We start from the raw sequence: 15,912 nt of genomic DNA, 5'->3' as shown, positions 1-15,912 counted from the left end.
CACAGTATGAGTACAAGGTAATGCTTAGTCACTGGATGGAGCATGGAGATCACACAGCACAGTATGAGTACAAGGTAATGCTTAGTCACTGGATGGGAGCATGGAGATCACACAGCACAGTATGAGTACAATGTAATGCTTAGTCACTGGAGGGGAGCATGGAGATCACACAGCACAGTATGAGTACAAGGTAATGCTTAGTCACTGGATGGAGCATGGAGATCACACAGCACAGTATGAGTACAAGGTAATGCTTAGTCACTGGATGGAGCATGGAGATCACACAGCACAGTATGAGTACAAGGTAATGCTTAGTCACTGGATGGAGCATGGAGATCACACAGCACAGTATGAGTACAAGGTAATGCTTAGTCACTGGATGGAGCATGGAGATCACACAGCACAGTATGAGTACAAGGTAATGCTTAGTCACTGGATGGAGCATGGAGATCACACAGCACAGTATGAGTACAATGTAATGCTTAGTCACTGGAGGAGAGCATGGAGATCACACAGCACAGTATGAGTACAAGGTAATGCTTAGTCACTGGATGGAGCATGGAGATCACACAGCACAGTATGAGTACAATGTAATGCTTAGTCACTGGAGGGGAGCATGGAGATCACACAGCACAGTATGAGTACAAGGTAATGCTTAGTCACTGGATGGAGCATGGAGATCACACAGCACAGTATGAGTACAAGGTAATGCTTAGTCACTGGATGGGAGCATGGAGATTAGGCAAGTTAGGTTCACTCAGATGCATAGGATGGGTGCACAGTAATGGAGGTGCATGATCAGGTAGGACACAAAAGGAGGAGGACCCTGCCCAAAGGCTTACAATCTAGAGGGAGAGGTAGTAGACCAGAGTTCAGCTGTGGGTTTAGAGCACTTGTGAGGGGTAGTAAGCCAGAGTGAAAAGGTGAGTTTTGAGGGCTTTCTTGAAGATGTTGAAGGAGGGAGCTGCCCTAATGGGTGGAGGTAGGGAGTTCCATAGTGTTGGAGCGGCTCTTGAGAAGTCCTGGAGGCGTGCATGGGACTGGGTGATACGGGGGGCGGTTAGGCGAAGTTCATTGGAAGAGCGGAGTGAGCGGCTAGGTGTGTACCTCTGAGTGAGATCGGAAATGTAGTGTAATTTGCCATCTTAAGAAGATATTTGCAATAATGAAAAAAATGGAACAACTCTGGTCTCTGATCTCTTTATGCCCTTTAAGCCAGGCTTACATCCAGAACCGCTGGTGTATAGCGAGCCTATAGCTTATACATGTTACAGAGCCACATCAACCCAACATGCAGACAGCCTGTGCCAGTTTCTGAATCCTCATCAGTGCCTGGCAGGGATTTATATGGCTCTATAGGATAGGGGCTTGAACCAGAACAGCAGCATATTCTGACAGCTCATGGGCACCCAGGACCTCTAGGAGAGCATAAGGGGATAAATGAGCTCTCATAAAGGATACCCGAACTGACATGTGACATGATGAGATAGACATGTGTATGTACAGTGCCTAGCACACAAATAACTAGGCTGTGCTCCTTTTTTTCTTTCTCTGCCTGAAAGAGTTAAATATCAGATATGTAAGTGGCTGACTCAGTCCTGTGACCCTCACTGATAAGAAATTCCAACTATAAAACACTTTTCTAGCAGAAAATTGCTTCTGAGAGCAGGAAAGAGATAAAAAGGGTCAGTAATTCATAGATTTTAGCTCTGGCATACTTCAATGAATGTCATTGAGCAAAAACAAGACAAATAACATTTATATCGTGCTTTTCCCCTGGACTCAAAGCACCAGAGCCGCAGCCACTAGGATGCACTCTATAGGCAGTAGCAGTGTTAGGGAGTCTTGCCCAAGGACTCCTTACTTGAATACGTGATGGCTTACTGAACAGGAAGAGCCAAGATTCAAACCCAGGTCTCCTGAGGCAGAGTAACCAGTACACTATCCAGCCACCGGGTAATAATGGCTATCCATCTCTAATCACGCTGCTCACATGCTTGTTTCAGGTGTGAGAATTAGATACCGCTGGAGCCAGAAATATCCACAAGACAGCCAGGGAACTGGTGTTGTTTAAAAGGATAGAATATGTCAGCCTCCATATTCTCTCACTACAGGGCGATTTGTAAAGGGAACCTGAGGTGAGAGGTATATGGAGGCTGCCATATTTATGTCCTTCTAACCAATACCAGTTGCCTGGCAGTCCTGATCCTGTGGGCCCATATGCAATTCACTTCTTCACCTGAGTTTTCTCCTAGAAGATAGTTATACATCTTCCATTTTATAACAACGGTTTAGGATTTTGCAATAGAAAAAGTACCAAAAGTAGGTGAAAAAGTACTATAAAATTCTCTGTATTTCTTTGCTTGCTGGTGGTTTCAGGGCTTGTTTCCACTATCGCGAATCCGCATGCGTCCAAAGAATGCGGATTCACACATGCAATGCAAGTGGATGGGCCTGTTTCCACTGTAGCGTTGTTGAGGTGCGATTTTTCAGCGGTGAAAAAACGCACAAAAGAGCCGCAGAATTCGCCTGCGAGTGGAATGCATGCGAATCGCATGCAATGTGTTTAATAGGGAAATCGCATGCGGTTTCCCCATGCGTTCTTTGCCGCGAATTCGCATAGGTACGAATGTAAATTCACACAGGCAGTGACATGGTTAAAATCACATATACCCTCACCTATGCGAATTCGCGGCAAAAAACGCATTGGGAATCGCATTCACATGCGATTTCATCAGCGGTGGAATCCAGGCGATTCCGCACCGCAATAGTGGAAACGAGCCCTAAAGGGCATTTTATTGACAAGTTCGAAAATTTCACCTGGTAGAAATTCAGGTGAAAAAGCGGATTGCATATGGGCCTGTGTCTCTAATACCTTTAGCCATAGACCCTGAACAAGCATGCAGCAGATCAGGTGCTCTGACTCAGCTGACTCAGGTTATACTGGATTCGCCATATGCTTGTTTCAGGGTTTTGACTCAGACACTACCTATGCCAGAAGATCAGCAGGACTGCCAGGCAACTGGTATTAAATACAAGGAAATAAATATGGCAGCCTCCATATCACTCTCACCTCTGGTTCCCTTTAGGCTACTTACACACCAAGACGTTGCGTTTTAGGGGCGTTATGGTCTCTTGGATGTGGACGTCAGAGTGAGACGCGTTGTGCAGCTCACTCTGGCGTCCGTGATGCGTACTCTTGGACGCATGCAGCATCACGTGGTCCCGCCAGCTAATCGCAGCACAAATCGGCTGCTCCAGGAAGTAAACACTGCACGTCACACAGTGCAGTGAATATTAATTAGCCATGTGGCTGGCCGAGGAGGAGGAGGAGGGGAGACCTCCTCCTCCAACATCACGGAGCATGTGCGCACAGTCTAACGCAGCTTAGCTGCGCATAACGCCGTAGCATGCAGCACATTCAAGGGACGTCCTGCGTTACAAAGTAATGCAACGTGGGCACTGTGAACAGCCCATTGATTTTTTATTACTATGAGTTGGGCTGAGTTACAGGCTGCTCTAATGTGCGCCTGTAACCTCCCACTGTGAAACCAGCCTTAAAGGGAACCTAAAGCTGGCCTTCCATAATTTATTTCCTTGTAAACAATACCAGTTGCCTGGCAGCCCTGCTAATCTCTCTGGCTGCAGCAGTGTCTGAATTTCACACCTGAAGCCAGCATGCAGCTAACCCAGCCACACTTCAGTCACAAACATCTGATCTGCCTGCCTGTTCTGGGTCTATGGCTAAAAGACTTAGGGCTCGATTCACAAAGCGGTGCTAACCCAGTTAGAGACTTTAGGCGTGATAACCATTGCACCACGCTGGTGAAAAGCCAGTTTAGGCGTGATAAGTTTAGGTGTGATAAGTTTAGGTGTGATAAGTTTAGGCATGCTAAGTTTAGATAAGTGTAGATAGCGTGCAAAGTCCCGCACGCAAAGCAGCGCCATTAAACTCTATGCAAAGTGCACCAGACTTTGCTAGCGCAATACTTTTGATCAGCTGTGCACTGCGGTGCTAACGCAGTTGGTGCTTAAACTTATCATGCCTAAACTTATCACACCTAAACTTATCATGCCTAAACTTATCACACCTACACTTATCACACCTAAACTTATCATGCCTAAACTGAGTTTAGGCATGATAAAGGGCTTTTCACCAGTGTGCTAACTGTTAGCACCGCTTTGTGAATCAGGCCCTTAGGATCAGCAGGACAGCCGGGCAATATGCATTGTTTAAAGGGAAATAGATATGGCAGTCTCCATATCCCTCTCGCTTTAGGTTCCCTTTAAGAACTTCAACATTTGCAGAAGGCTGTTTTCTGAAATTCTTGTCACACATCAGAGGATAAAATAAAAATAAATCAAATTATCAAATCCATCAGCCTAAAGTTTGGATTACCCGAGAAGTATCCTAAACCTTGAGATTCAGCGTTACCCTTGAGTTCTCCGAGGTACGGAGCGATGGGTTTTTGGACGCCGCTCGCCCGCCCTTCCGAACACCCCGTAAAAACCTTGGCAGCTCGGCGCCGGTTGCCGGCCTTGTGAACAGAGATATAAAATAAAACTGTGAAACTGTAAATGAAACGGCTTCATTCTCCATCGAGTGCGGCGGGAGGTCCGGCGCTCGCTAAATACGAAAGCGTTTGCAGATTGTCAATACTGCCAGCGCAGACCCTCCAGGTACAAATGTTTGAAGTTAACAAATTGTCATGTTCTCACCACAAATCAGACTCCTAATACGGCCCTCCTATACAGGTGCGCGGCAGCGGCATAACGAGCGCGGCAGCCTGTCAGCGGAGCCGCTTAGGAGCGCCTGGTGGGACCGTTTTACCCGTCCGTGCTTGCCGTAATCGATGAAAATTGTTCTCTGTGAGTTATTTGTTTCCTTGGGAGAAATCAGCTTTTAATAAAAACCTATAAATCCTCCCGGCCTGTTAGGCGGCGCGGCGGCGGACTTATTGCAGCTGCGTTGTTCTCGATTCGCAGTTTCAGGTGTTTGGCGGTTTGATTTTATTTCTCGGATTTCCAGGGAGTTTGTGAAGATAAGAACAGCTGGGGGAGAGCGTCTCACAACCCACAGAATCCGGGGGGAAGGGCTGTCGTAATCCCGCGCTTTCACACGCCGCTTTAGCCAAGGGGCTGCCATCTTGATGATGTGTGCGGTGTGCCTCTGCTGGTTATTCATCGAAGGAAGTGGCAGCTCTATAGTAGGGATTCTGCGAAATTTACATTTCTGATTGGAAATCCGCAGAAATGCGATTTACTGCAAATTTTAGCCAAATCACAGAACTCGGAAGCATTGGAGCAATCAGAGAATGCACATTTTTTCTGCAAAATTTAAAGGGACTCCGAGCAGTGCAGAAACTATGGAAAGATGCATATCATTTTAAAGCTCTCTTTCTCCTCTTTCCAATGATATATAAACCGCCGCCCTACGCCTTTTAGTTTTCGCTATTTTCGCGATTGAAATTGCAGTGACCGCAATTTCAATCGCAAAAATAAAGAAAACTAAAAGGCGTAGAGCGACGATTTAGGTGTCGTCAGAAAGAGGAGAAAGAGAGCTTTAAAATGATATCGATCTTTCCATAGTTACTTGTATTACACAGGACGACACTTTCCCCAGTGTCAGCAGCTCCATTCAGCAGAAAAAGTCGCCCTGTGCAATACAATATAACTATGGAAAGATGGATATCATTTTAAAGCTCTCTTTCTCCTCTTTCTGGCGACACCTAAATCGGTGCCCTACGCCTTTTAGTTTTCTTTATTTTCACAATTGAAATCGCGTCTGCTGCAATTTCAATCGCGAAAATAGCGAAAACTAAAAGGCGTAGGGTGGTGGTTTATATATCATTGGAAAGAGGAGAAAGAGAGCTTTAAAATGATATCCATCTTTCCATAGTTTCTGCACTGCTCGGAGTCCCTTTAAATTTTAGACCAGTCACAAGACTGATGTTCTGATTTACGTTTTGCCGATTTTTTTTTCTCTCCCATTTTTTGCATCCTCTGATACAAAAAAATGACTGATAAAATATTTCATGGAAATCTGAAAATCGGTAAAATAGAAAATCAGAAATCCGAATTTCCACTGAATGGGAAATTTGCATTTCTGGCTATCCCTACTCTATAGCTTCTTCTTGTAGCATTAGACATTGGGGGTACAACCTGTATATAAATGTCATGGTTTTCTATAGGTAATAAGTGGAGAAGGTCAGTGAGCTGTGCAAAAATTCTCCCTTGCATGTACATTTCATGCAAGCTGTCTTCAGCTTGAAATTCTGTCATTTAAAATAGAGGAAAAACTGAATTTGTTTTCAAGTTGCATACAATTTGCATTTTATTTGCATGAAATCTGAAATTATTAATGTCTCATTGACTGTCTCTTTTAATAAGCTTAGGCAGCATTGAAGCATTCCCTGCTACAACATTGATCTTGTTTCAGTAGTGTGAATGGCCCTGGAGCTAAAGCGTGGCATGACTGTTTTGTCATGTGATCTGGGTGATGGGAGGAGCCAGGTCTGAAGAGTGGCATAACTGTTGCCATGTGATCTAGGTGATGGGAGTGGCCAGATCTAAAGAACTGTGTTGCCATTGGATCTGGGTGATGGGAGGAGCCAGATGTAAAGAGTGGCATGACTGTGTTGCCATGTGATCTAGGTGATGGGAGTGGCCAGATCTAAAGAACTGTGTTGCCATTGGATCTGGGTGATGGGAGGAGCCAGATGTAAAGAGAGGCATGACTGTGTTGTCATGTGATCTGGGTGATGGGAGGGGCCAGGTGTAAAAAATGGCATGACTGTGTTGTCATGTGATCTGGGTAATGGGAGGGGCCAGGTGTAAAGAATGGCATGACTGTGTTGTCATGTGATCTGGGTGATGGGAGGAGCCAGGTGTAAAGAATGGCATGACTTTGTTGTCATGTGATCTGGGTGATGGGATGGTCCAGATCTAAAGCATGCTAGAACTGTCCTGTAATCAGGATAATAGCTAATAGCAGGTGTAATAGCTCCTCCAAACAGGCTTTTGTAACATCTCGGGGAATTCTTAATACATTTGCCATGAAAATATTGATATGTTTTCATCATTTATTTATACAACTACGTTGTGGTTCAAAACGAGTATAAATCAGCTCTGATTAGAAGAACTCAGTATGCAGCACACTCTTTCCAATCACTGAAGGACAACTCCCAACATGTATAATTCACAAAAAACAAGCTTGAATTGTGGCTGTTCTACGCATGTGGTTGTTGTGTGCTAAAAATCGTTTTGTTGTCTTTGCAGACCCCCCCAGAGAACCTTCGCTGATGTGTCGGTCCAACAACTACCCCGCCTCTTTTTACTGCAGTTGGCACCTTCCAAGCCCCACCTACATCCCCAACTACTTCAACATCAGCGTCCTGTAAGTGCAGCACTTGAGGAATGTGCTATCTTGACCTCTGTTGCCCTCAGGGACGGATCTAGGGGGGGGGGGGCAAGCGGGTATCTTGCCCCAGGCGCAGTTTGTTAAATTCTTAAAAAGGCGGCAAAATGAATGGCAGTTTAGGCGCCAAAACCTGACCTATAGGCGCCAAAACCTGACCTTGCCCCAGGCGCAACTTGGTCTTGATCCGTCCCTGTATTTTAGCAGTTGCAGCATTACTGTTAATAATGTAGAAATTTGTGCAGTCTGTCATTAGAATGGAAAGTACAAGACAGCGATAGGAAAGTTTCATACTAGGGCAGCCTTGCCATGTCAGCAAGACAGACCGCTGCATGGTCTTCTCGGATGGGTGGGCATTGGGAGGGACTTGTGGAATTGGGGTTTACCATACGTTGAAAATATTATTGTCTTGTAAAAAGAACATGAAAAAAATGATTCCCTTTAATTGTGATTTTCTGCACTTTAATTTTTTTTTTAGTCACGACGCAAAGCAGCTGTTCTGTGAAAAAGACCCCTACCCAAAAAATCGATGTCACATAAAGTACAGCCACCTGTTCTCCACCATGAAGTATCGGGCCACTGTGGTGGTCACCAACGCACTAGGGAGGAACTCCACCACCATCAGCTTCGATGAGTTTTCAATAGGTATGTAGGCTAAATTCCTTCCCATGCTGCACAATGCTTGGGGTAATGTATGCTGCACAATGCTTGGGGTAATGTATGCTGCACAGTGCTTGGGGTAATGTGTGCTGCACAATGCTTGGGGTAATGTGTGCTGCACAATGCTTGGGGTAATGTGTGCTGCACAATGCTTGGGGTAATGTATGCTGCACAATGCTTGGGGTAACATATGCTGCACAATGCTTAGGGTAATGTGTGCTGCACAATGCTTGGGGTAATGTGTGCTGCACAATGCTTGGGGTAATGTGTGCTGCACAATGCTTGGGGTAATGTGTGCTGCACAATGCTTGGGGTAATGTGTGCTGCACAATGCTTGGGGTAATGTGTGCTGCACAATGCTTGGGGTAATGTGTGCTGCACAATGCTTGGGGTAATGTGTGCTGCACAATGCTTGGGGTAATGTGTGCTGCACAATGCTTGGGGTAATGTGTGCTGCACAATGCTTGGGGTAATGTCTGCTGCACAATGCTTGGGGTAATGTGTGCTGCACAATTCTTGGGGTAATGTGTGCTGCACAATGCTTGGGGTAATGTGTGCTGCACAATGCTTGGGGTAATGTGTGCTGCACAATGCTTGGGGTAATGTATGCTGCACAATGCTTGGAGTAATGTGTGCTGCACAATGCTTGGGGTAATGTGTGCTGCACAATGCTTGGGGTAATGTGTGCTGCACAATGCTTGGAGTAATGTGTGCTGCACAATGCTTGGGGTAATGTGTGCTGCACAATGCTTGGGGTAATGTATGCTGCACAATGCTTGGGGTAATGTATGCTGCACAATGCTTGGGGTAATGTATGCTGCACAATGCTTGGGGTAATGTGTGCTGCACAATGCTTGGGGTAATGTGTGCTGCACAATGCTTGGTGCAAATATACCACAAAAATCAGTGCAATAGTAGTAGTGTGCTACATGCTGTAGACCAGCAGCAGTGCTGCTCAATGCTTGGTGTAATATATGATGCACTATGCAAAGTACAAGTCCAACCCACAGTCAGCACATATTGGAGCAGTTAAAGTAGGTACCATTAATGGTGATGATTCATGCTATCCATTGCTCTTTCTTTTTCCCCTATGTTGGTGGGCCAAACGATTGTTTCCGATTGATTGCAACAATTGGATGGGAAATAATGGTGGCAATACATGGTACAATAAAAACGTTCGATTATCCCGTTTATTCTATCCAAATGATTGAATCGAATGAAAGTTGAAAATTGTAACGATTGGTGTCAGCAAGAACTGATTTTCTGATCATTGGTGAGCTGCAGTATCACCAATAATACAGATGTTATACCTGATTATGTGGCGATCTGCAGAATCACCAATAATACAAGTATAGCAAGACACAGGACACACAGGTGTAAGATAGTGTTTGGTGCAACGGTAAATATTGATAGAGATACCCACTATCCCAGAGGAGCTGGGAGAAGGAGGTATCTCTAAAGAACACTGTAATCAGTACTCCAGCAAGCTGGAGACACAGAAGAGTTAGTGATAGGTTCACCCGAAGAGCGGGTGATGCACAGTAAGACAATGTATACTGATCACTCGTGGAGCGAGTGATTCAGACTGTACTGCGGTAGGTGATCACCTGAGGGGCAGGAGATCCAGACAGTACCGCGTAGCTAGTCACCTGAGGAGCAGGTGATTAAGACTGTATTGCAGCTAACTACCTGAGGAGCAGGTGATTAAGACTGTACTGCAGCTATCTACCTGAGGAGCAGGTGATTCAGACTGAACTGCAGCTATCAACCTGAGGAGCAGGTGATTCAGACTATACTGCAGCCATCGACCTGAGGAGCAGGTGATTCAGGCTGTACTGCAGCTATCTACCTGAGGAGCAGGTAATTCCTAAACTGAGAATCCCTCACCAGGACTAAGCTCACTGGTGAGGGCAGGAGAGTCAGACAAGCAGGTTCGGCAACACACGGACAGATACGCTACAAAGGTATAATACAGAATCAGAGTGAGGGATAAGCTAAGTCGGCAACTGGATCAGATAGGCAAGGCACAGAATCACAAGACAGAAGAGTAGTCAAGGCTAGCAGAGGGTCATAACAAATAATATAATTCAATTAGTACTTTAAGCTATCAACAGAATCTGGCTAAGTGTGGATCCCCAGCTCCTGCTGGTTCTAGGCACACTTTGGGATCTGACTATGGGTCTGAGTGCTAACACGTAGCATATGCAACAGCAGACGAAGAGCAACTGACAGGCAGGTCCTATATATACTCAGAGCACTCCTTAGCGCCGCCCCAGTCACTCAGCCAATCAGGATCAGTGTTGGAGTCAGCTGACCGGCTGATCAGCTGACTCCCCTTCTGCTTGCATAAAGGTCCTGTCTGTGCGCACGTGCGCGTGTAGACCTCAGTCTATGTGCGATTGAGGGACCAGGCAAAGTTCCATCATGTAACAGCGCGGCGGAAACCGCCGGCTGAGACGCGGAGATAGCCACCATGCCGCTCCCTGTTGCGGCAGTATCTCCGCTATGCATTACAAAAATATTTTTTTTTTCGATCAAGAAATTCGAATGATTATCCAGTTTTTTCGAGAAAAATCAGATCGGACATGCTGGAAAAATCTTTATTTTCGATCTAACGAAATAATGGAACTAAATTATCTAATCGATAAAAAAAAGAAAAATTGTACCGTGTATGGCCACCCTAAAGCTCAACACACACCATACAATCTTGGTTGTACAGATTTATCAAATCTATATAGTATTAGGGCCAACAGATTGAAAATACCTTGAATTAATTATTGGATAAGCTCTTATACTACATGAAAGTGGTAAGATTGAACAACCAAGATTGTATGGTGTGTGTTGAGCCTTAGATTGGTAATGGACACCTTGAGATGTGCAGGAGCCCATGAGATGCACCAGCACAGCTGATTACAAAAAAATGGATAAGATGATTATTTATCAGTCATTGTCAATCAATTTGCAGAAGAAGCCTGCTACACACATACAAGTGCGGCCACCTGGCAAGGATCGGCACTCAATCCCTCGAGCGACCGTTCAGGGCCGAGGCTGTGCAGCTGTGTCGCTAGCCTGCGGGCTAGCCACATGTCTGTCGTTATGGAAAAGGGGGGATGGTGTGACACGGCGTAGCAGCATCCAGTAGGCATGGTGAGAGAGCAATATGACTGGGAGTCACTAAAGATCCGCCATTTCAGATCTTTGGGGGGGGGGGGGGGCATCTGGGCTCGGCAGCGGGCAGTGAGGGAAGCCTCATTAGGATCCAGAGGCTTTTCTCATGTGAGTATGTGTTATCTCACCCTCTATACTCACCTTGGGTAGCTTGTGTACGTTGCTTAACCACTTCCCTACCCTGGTCATTTTCCCTGTTCAGCTCAGCTCTGATTACATTAGCAATAACTTTATCAATAATTATCACAACTAAATAATCTATATATTGTTTTATTTCAGGACAAATTAGGCTTTTTGTGGTGGATATTTGTTTTTAGTAATTACCTTATTTTCCATGCATTTTAAAAGGAAAATAAGGAAAAAAGTGACAAAATACACAATTTATCCACTTTCATACATTATAGCGTAAATGTAAAAAGTTCTATTGAACATTAAACCAACATATTTTATTTGTATATCCCTCCGGTTTATTTAAACAGTTCATTTGTTTTGATAATGTATTAGATGTAACAATTACCGTAAGTAATGTATACAATCTGATACTGTCTGCTCCTTGAATGTGTATTTTACACTTGTTTACTAATTAACTCTGCCACTGAATTCCCTGGGAGGAGGAGAGGGGTTTGCTGTAATTCCATTTCAACTCTGTAGTGATGTTATCAGGTCAGAGATAAATAAACAGTGTTATCTAGGATTTTGTAGGGAGGATAGTGCAAAGACTTATTTTCATGTCATAGGGACAAGAAGTGGTTTAAGAGGGACTGTAGGGAAGATAACATCATGAATAAAACAACTACATTTTTTTTACAATATTTATAAATGATTTAGTCAGTGTTTGCCCATTGTAAAATCTTTCCTCTCCCTGATTTACATTCTGACATTTATCACAGGTGGTGACACCTTTAGTCCTGTCAGGCGCATCTCTGAAGAAGGTTTCCCAGGATGCTCTGGGGGGGAGAATTCCCCATATCTAAGCAGCCTAGGCTAAACCTCACTGGTGGGAGCACACTTTACAGAACTGCATGTTTTTCAGTAGTGCAGTGGTCCTGAAAAATGCATGCAATTCTGCATCGTGTGCACCCAGCCGCAATATACAGCAATCTATAGGTATAGGAAGCATTTCTGATGCTGAAACCAGGAAAATTACCATAAAAGTGGGAATCCTGAATAATTTACTGCATTCTAAGTGCAGACAATGTACATCATTCCCCAAACAGCCCCCCAGAGGATGACCCCAGACATTTGCAGATAGCCCAGGTGTTGAACATTGGTACTTTCTATAGCTTAGCTCACGTTTGGGCTGCTGCTCCTGAGTTCGGGGTCCTTCCTTTGCGGACAGGAGCTCTGGCAGGTCAGACACATCAGATCGGTGAGCGCTGGAGTGAAAGCGACCCCCGTTCCAAGCTCATCATGATGTCACGCACCTCGTCCTGGGAACGCCAGCCGCTTTTTAATTGCGTTGGCTGCTGGTTCAGCTGGCAGCGTGTGTGATAGGAAGGCGCCAGTAAAACTAATTAAATTGGAAAGACAGTGGATTTGGACAGGGCTGCGATGAGCGTTGAGCATTCATGGCTTGCTGACATCCTGGACTCCAACCGACCTCTCCTCCAACCACTGCGCCCGCTTTCTTATATGCCCAGGATGATATGGGCAGCCTTATGTCATAGCAGAAGGGGGATGGGGACACCTCCCGAAAAGTCTGTGCACAGTTGGCCTAATTTACTACGGTCTTCAAGCAGTAAGATATGCTGATCATTGTAGGCCATTAACCCCTTTCCAGATTTTAAAGGGAAGGTTCAGGGAGGGTGGCTATAGAAGCTATAGAACTACTGCGCCTGCGCAGTACAGCCCGGAGGACGTCCGATGACGTCAGCGCGCCCGTGTGGGATGCAGAAGTGCCAGGCCTTGGAGCGCAGAAGAGCCCGACCTGGCAGCCAGCCTGGCCAGTTCGGGTCGGCCACCGGAGACAACCGGGAGCCTGCGGAGCGGAGGCGAGTGCACCTCTTGCCTGCCACGGGCTGGAGGAAGTCCCAGGTAAGTGGAAATTGATTTTTATTTTTTAGCCACCCTCCCTAAACCTTCCCTTTAAGGTCTAAAAGTGGTGCACTTTTTTTTGCAGGCTTTTAGAATCTAAAACCGGGGGGGGAAAAAATCACACTGCAGAGAGATCTGCAGCAGCCCCAACAATAACTCACCTTCCTGGGATCCAGCGCTGCTGTTCTCCCTCCGTCCTCCGGGTGGTGCTATAACCCTGTAGTGAGATTGCCGTCTGTTGTCATGACAACAGCCAGTGATCTAACGAGGGGGATGCATAGCCTCCTTATACAGGAAGAAGAATGGCTGCTGGCATCTGGATCCCCCGGGAGGTGAGTGAAAACACCTGCTGCGCACAATGCTCTGCACAGTTCTGCTGGCGCAAAGGTCCCTGGGGTTGGTATCTGGAGATTAGTGAGGAAATGTAAGAAGGTGACAACTTATGTGGATGTTTGGTAGTATGAGAGGTTTAAACTGGATCCTATGGGTGATTGGGAGCCAGTGGAGAGACTGGCAGAGAGAAGCAGCATCAGGGGAGAGGGAGGAGAGGTGGATGAGGCAGGTAGCAGAGGTCAGTAGGGATTGCCAGAGTGGGCAGCCTCAGAGGAGCGGGAGGAGAGGTGGATGAGGCAGGTAGCAGAGGTCAGTAGGGATTGGCAGAGAGGGGCAGCAGCAGAGGAGCGGGAGGAGAGGTGGGTGAGATGGGCAGCAGAGGTCAGTAGGGATTGGCAGAGAGGGGCAGCATCAGAGGAGCGGGAGGAGAGGTGGATGAGACGGGCAGCAGAGGTCAGTAGGGATTAGCAGAGAGGAGCAACATTAGAGGAGTGGGAGGAGAGGTGGATGAGACGGGCAGCAGAGGTCACTAGGGATTGGCAGAGAGGGCCAGCAGTAGAGGAGCAGGAGGAGAGGTGGATGATACGGGCAGCAGAGGTCAGTAGGGATTGACAGAGAGAAGCAGCATCAGAGGAGTGGAAGGAGAGGTGGATGAGACGGGCAGCAGAGGTCAGTAGGGATTGGCAGAGAGGAGCAGCATCAGAGGAGCGGGAGGAGAGGTGGATATGACGGGCAGCAGAGGTCAGTAGGGATTGGCAGAGAGAAGCAGCATCAGAGGAGCAGGAGGAGAGGTGGATGAGGCAGGTAGCAGAGGTCAGTAGGGATTGGCAGAGAGGGGTGACATCAGAGGAGCGGGAGGAGAGGTGGATGAGACGGGCAGCAGAGGTCAGTAGGGATTGGCAGAGAGGGGCAGCATCAGAGGAGCAGGAGGAGAGGTGGATGAGATGGGCAGCAGATATCAGTAGGGATTGACAGACAGGGGAGACATCAGATGAGCAGGAGGAGAGGTGGATGAGGCAGGTAGCAGAGGTCAGTAGGGATTGGCAGAGAGGGGTGACATCAGAGGAACGGGAGGAGAGGTGGGTGAGATATGCAGCAGAGGTCAGTAGGGATTGGCTGAGAGGGGCAGCATCAGAGGAGCAGGAGGAGAGGTGGATGAGGCAGGTAGCAGAGGTCAGTAGGGATTGGCAGAGAGGGGTGACATCAGAGGAGCGGGAGGAGAAGTGGATAAGACGGGCAGCAGAAGTCAGTAGGGATTGGCAGAGAGGAGCAGCAGCAGAGGAGCGGGAGGAGAGGTGTATGAGGTGGGCAGCAGAGGTCAATAGGGATTGGCAGAGAGGAGCAGCATCAGAGGAGCAGGAGGAGAGGTGGATGAGACGGGCAGCAGAGGTCAGTAGGGATTGGCAGAGAGGGGCAGCATCAGAGGAGCGGGAGGAGAGGTGGATGAGACGGGCAGCAGAGGTCAGTAGGGATTGGCAGAGGGGGCAGCATCAGAGGAGCGGGTGGAGAGATGGATGAGGCGGGCAGCAGAGGTCAGGAGGGATTGGCAGAGAGGGGCAGCATCAGAGGAGCAGGAGGAGAGGTGGATGAGACGGGCAGCAGAGGTCAGTAGGGATTGGCAGAGAGAAGCAGCATCAGAGGAGCAGGAGGAGAGGTGGATGAGATGGGCAGCAGATATCAGTAGCGATTGGCAGAGAGAAGCAGCATCAGAGGAGCAGGAGGAGAGGTGAATGAGATGGGCAGCAGAGGTCAGTAGGGATTGGCAGAGAGGGGCAGCATCAGAGGAGCAGGAGGAGAGGTGGATGAGATGGGCAGCAGAGGTCAGTAGGGATTAGCAGAGAGGAGCAGCATGAGAGGAGCGGGAGGAGAAGTGGATAAGGCAGGCAGCAGAGGTCAGTAGGGTTTGGCAGAGAGGGGCAGCAGCAGAGGAGCGGGAGGGGAGGTGTATGAGGTGGGCAGCAGCGGTCAATAGGGATTGGCAGAGAGGAGCAGCATCAGAGGAGTGGAAGGAGAGGTGGGTGAGATATGCAGCAGAGGTCAGAAGGGATTGGCAGAGAGGAGCAGCATTAGAGGAGCAGGAGGAGAGGTGGATGAGGCGGGCAGCAGTGGTCAGTAGGGATTGGCAGAGAGAGGCAGCATCAGAGGAGCAGGAGGAGAGGTGGATGAGGTGGGCAGCAGAGGTCAGTAGGGATTGGCAGAGAGGAGCAGCATCAGAGGAGTGGAAGGAGAGGTGGGTGAGATATGCAGCAGAGGTCAGAAGGGATTGGCAGAGAGGAGCAGCATTAGAGGAGCAGGAGGAG

At 47.4% G+C, this 15,912-nt stretch overlaps 1 protein-coding gene across 7 annotated transcripts in view; it reads left to right on the top strand.

Annotated features, from left to right (window-relative positions):
- Positions 1 to 15,912, top strand: part of CNTFR (ciliary neurotrophic factor receptor) — an 841,679-nt gene that overhangs the window by 680,288 nt on the left and 145,479 nt on the right. For all 7 annotated transcript variants that reach the window (XM_068253005.1, XM_068252965.1, XM_068252959.1 and 4 more), the window contains 2 exons: positions 7,279 to 7,396; positions 7,896 to 8,062. In XM_068253005.1, the coding sequence (XP_068109106.1) occupies positions 7,279 to 7,396; positions 7,896 to 8,062 (285 nt within the window). The remainder of the gene's footprint in view (positions 1 to 7,278; positions 7,397 to 7,895; positions 8,063 to 15,912) is intronic.

This window comes from Hyperolius riggenbachi, chromosome 1, assembly GCF_040937935.1.
Source record: "Hyperolius riggenbachi isolate aHypRig1 chromosome 1, aHypRig1.pri, whole genome shotgun sequence".
In the NCBI taxonomy this organism is placed as follows: domain Eukaryota; kingdom Metazoa; phylum Chordata; class Amphibia; order Anura; family Hyperoliidae; genus Hyperolius; species Hyperolius riggenbachi.
This window is presented reverse-complemented; position numbering and strand designations above follow the sequence as displayed.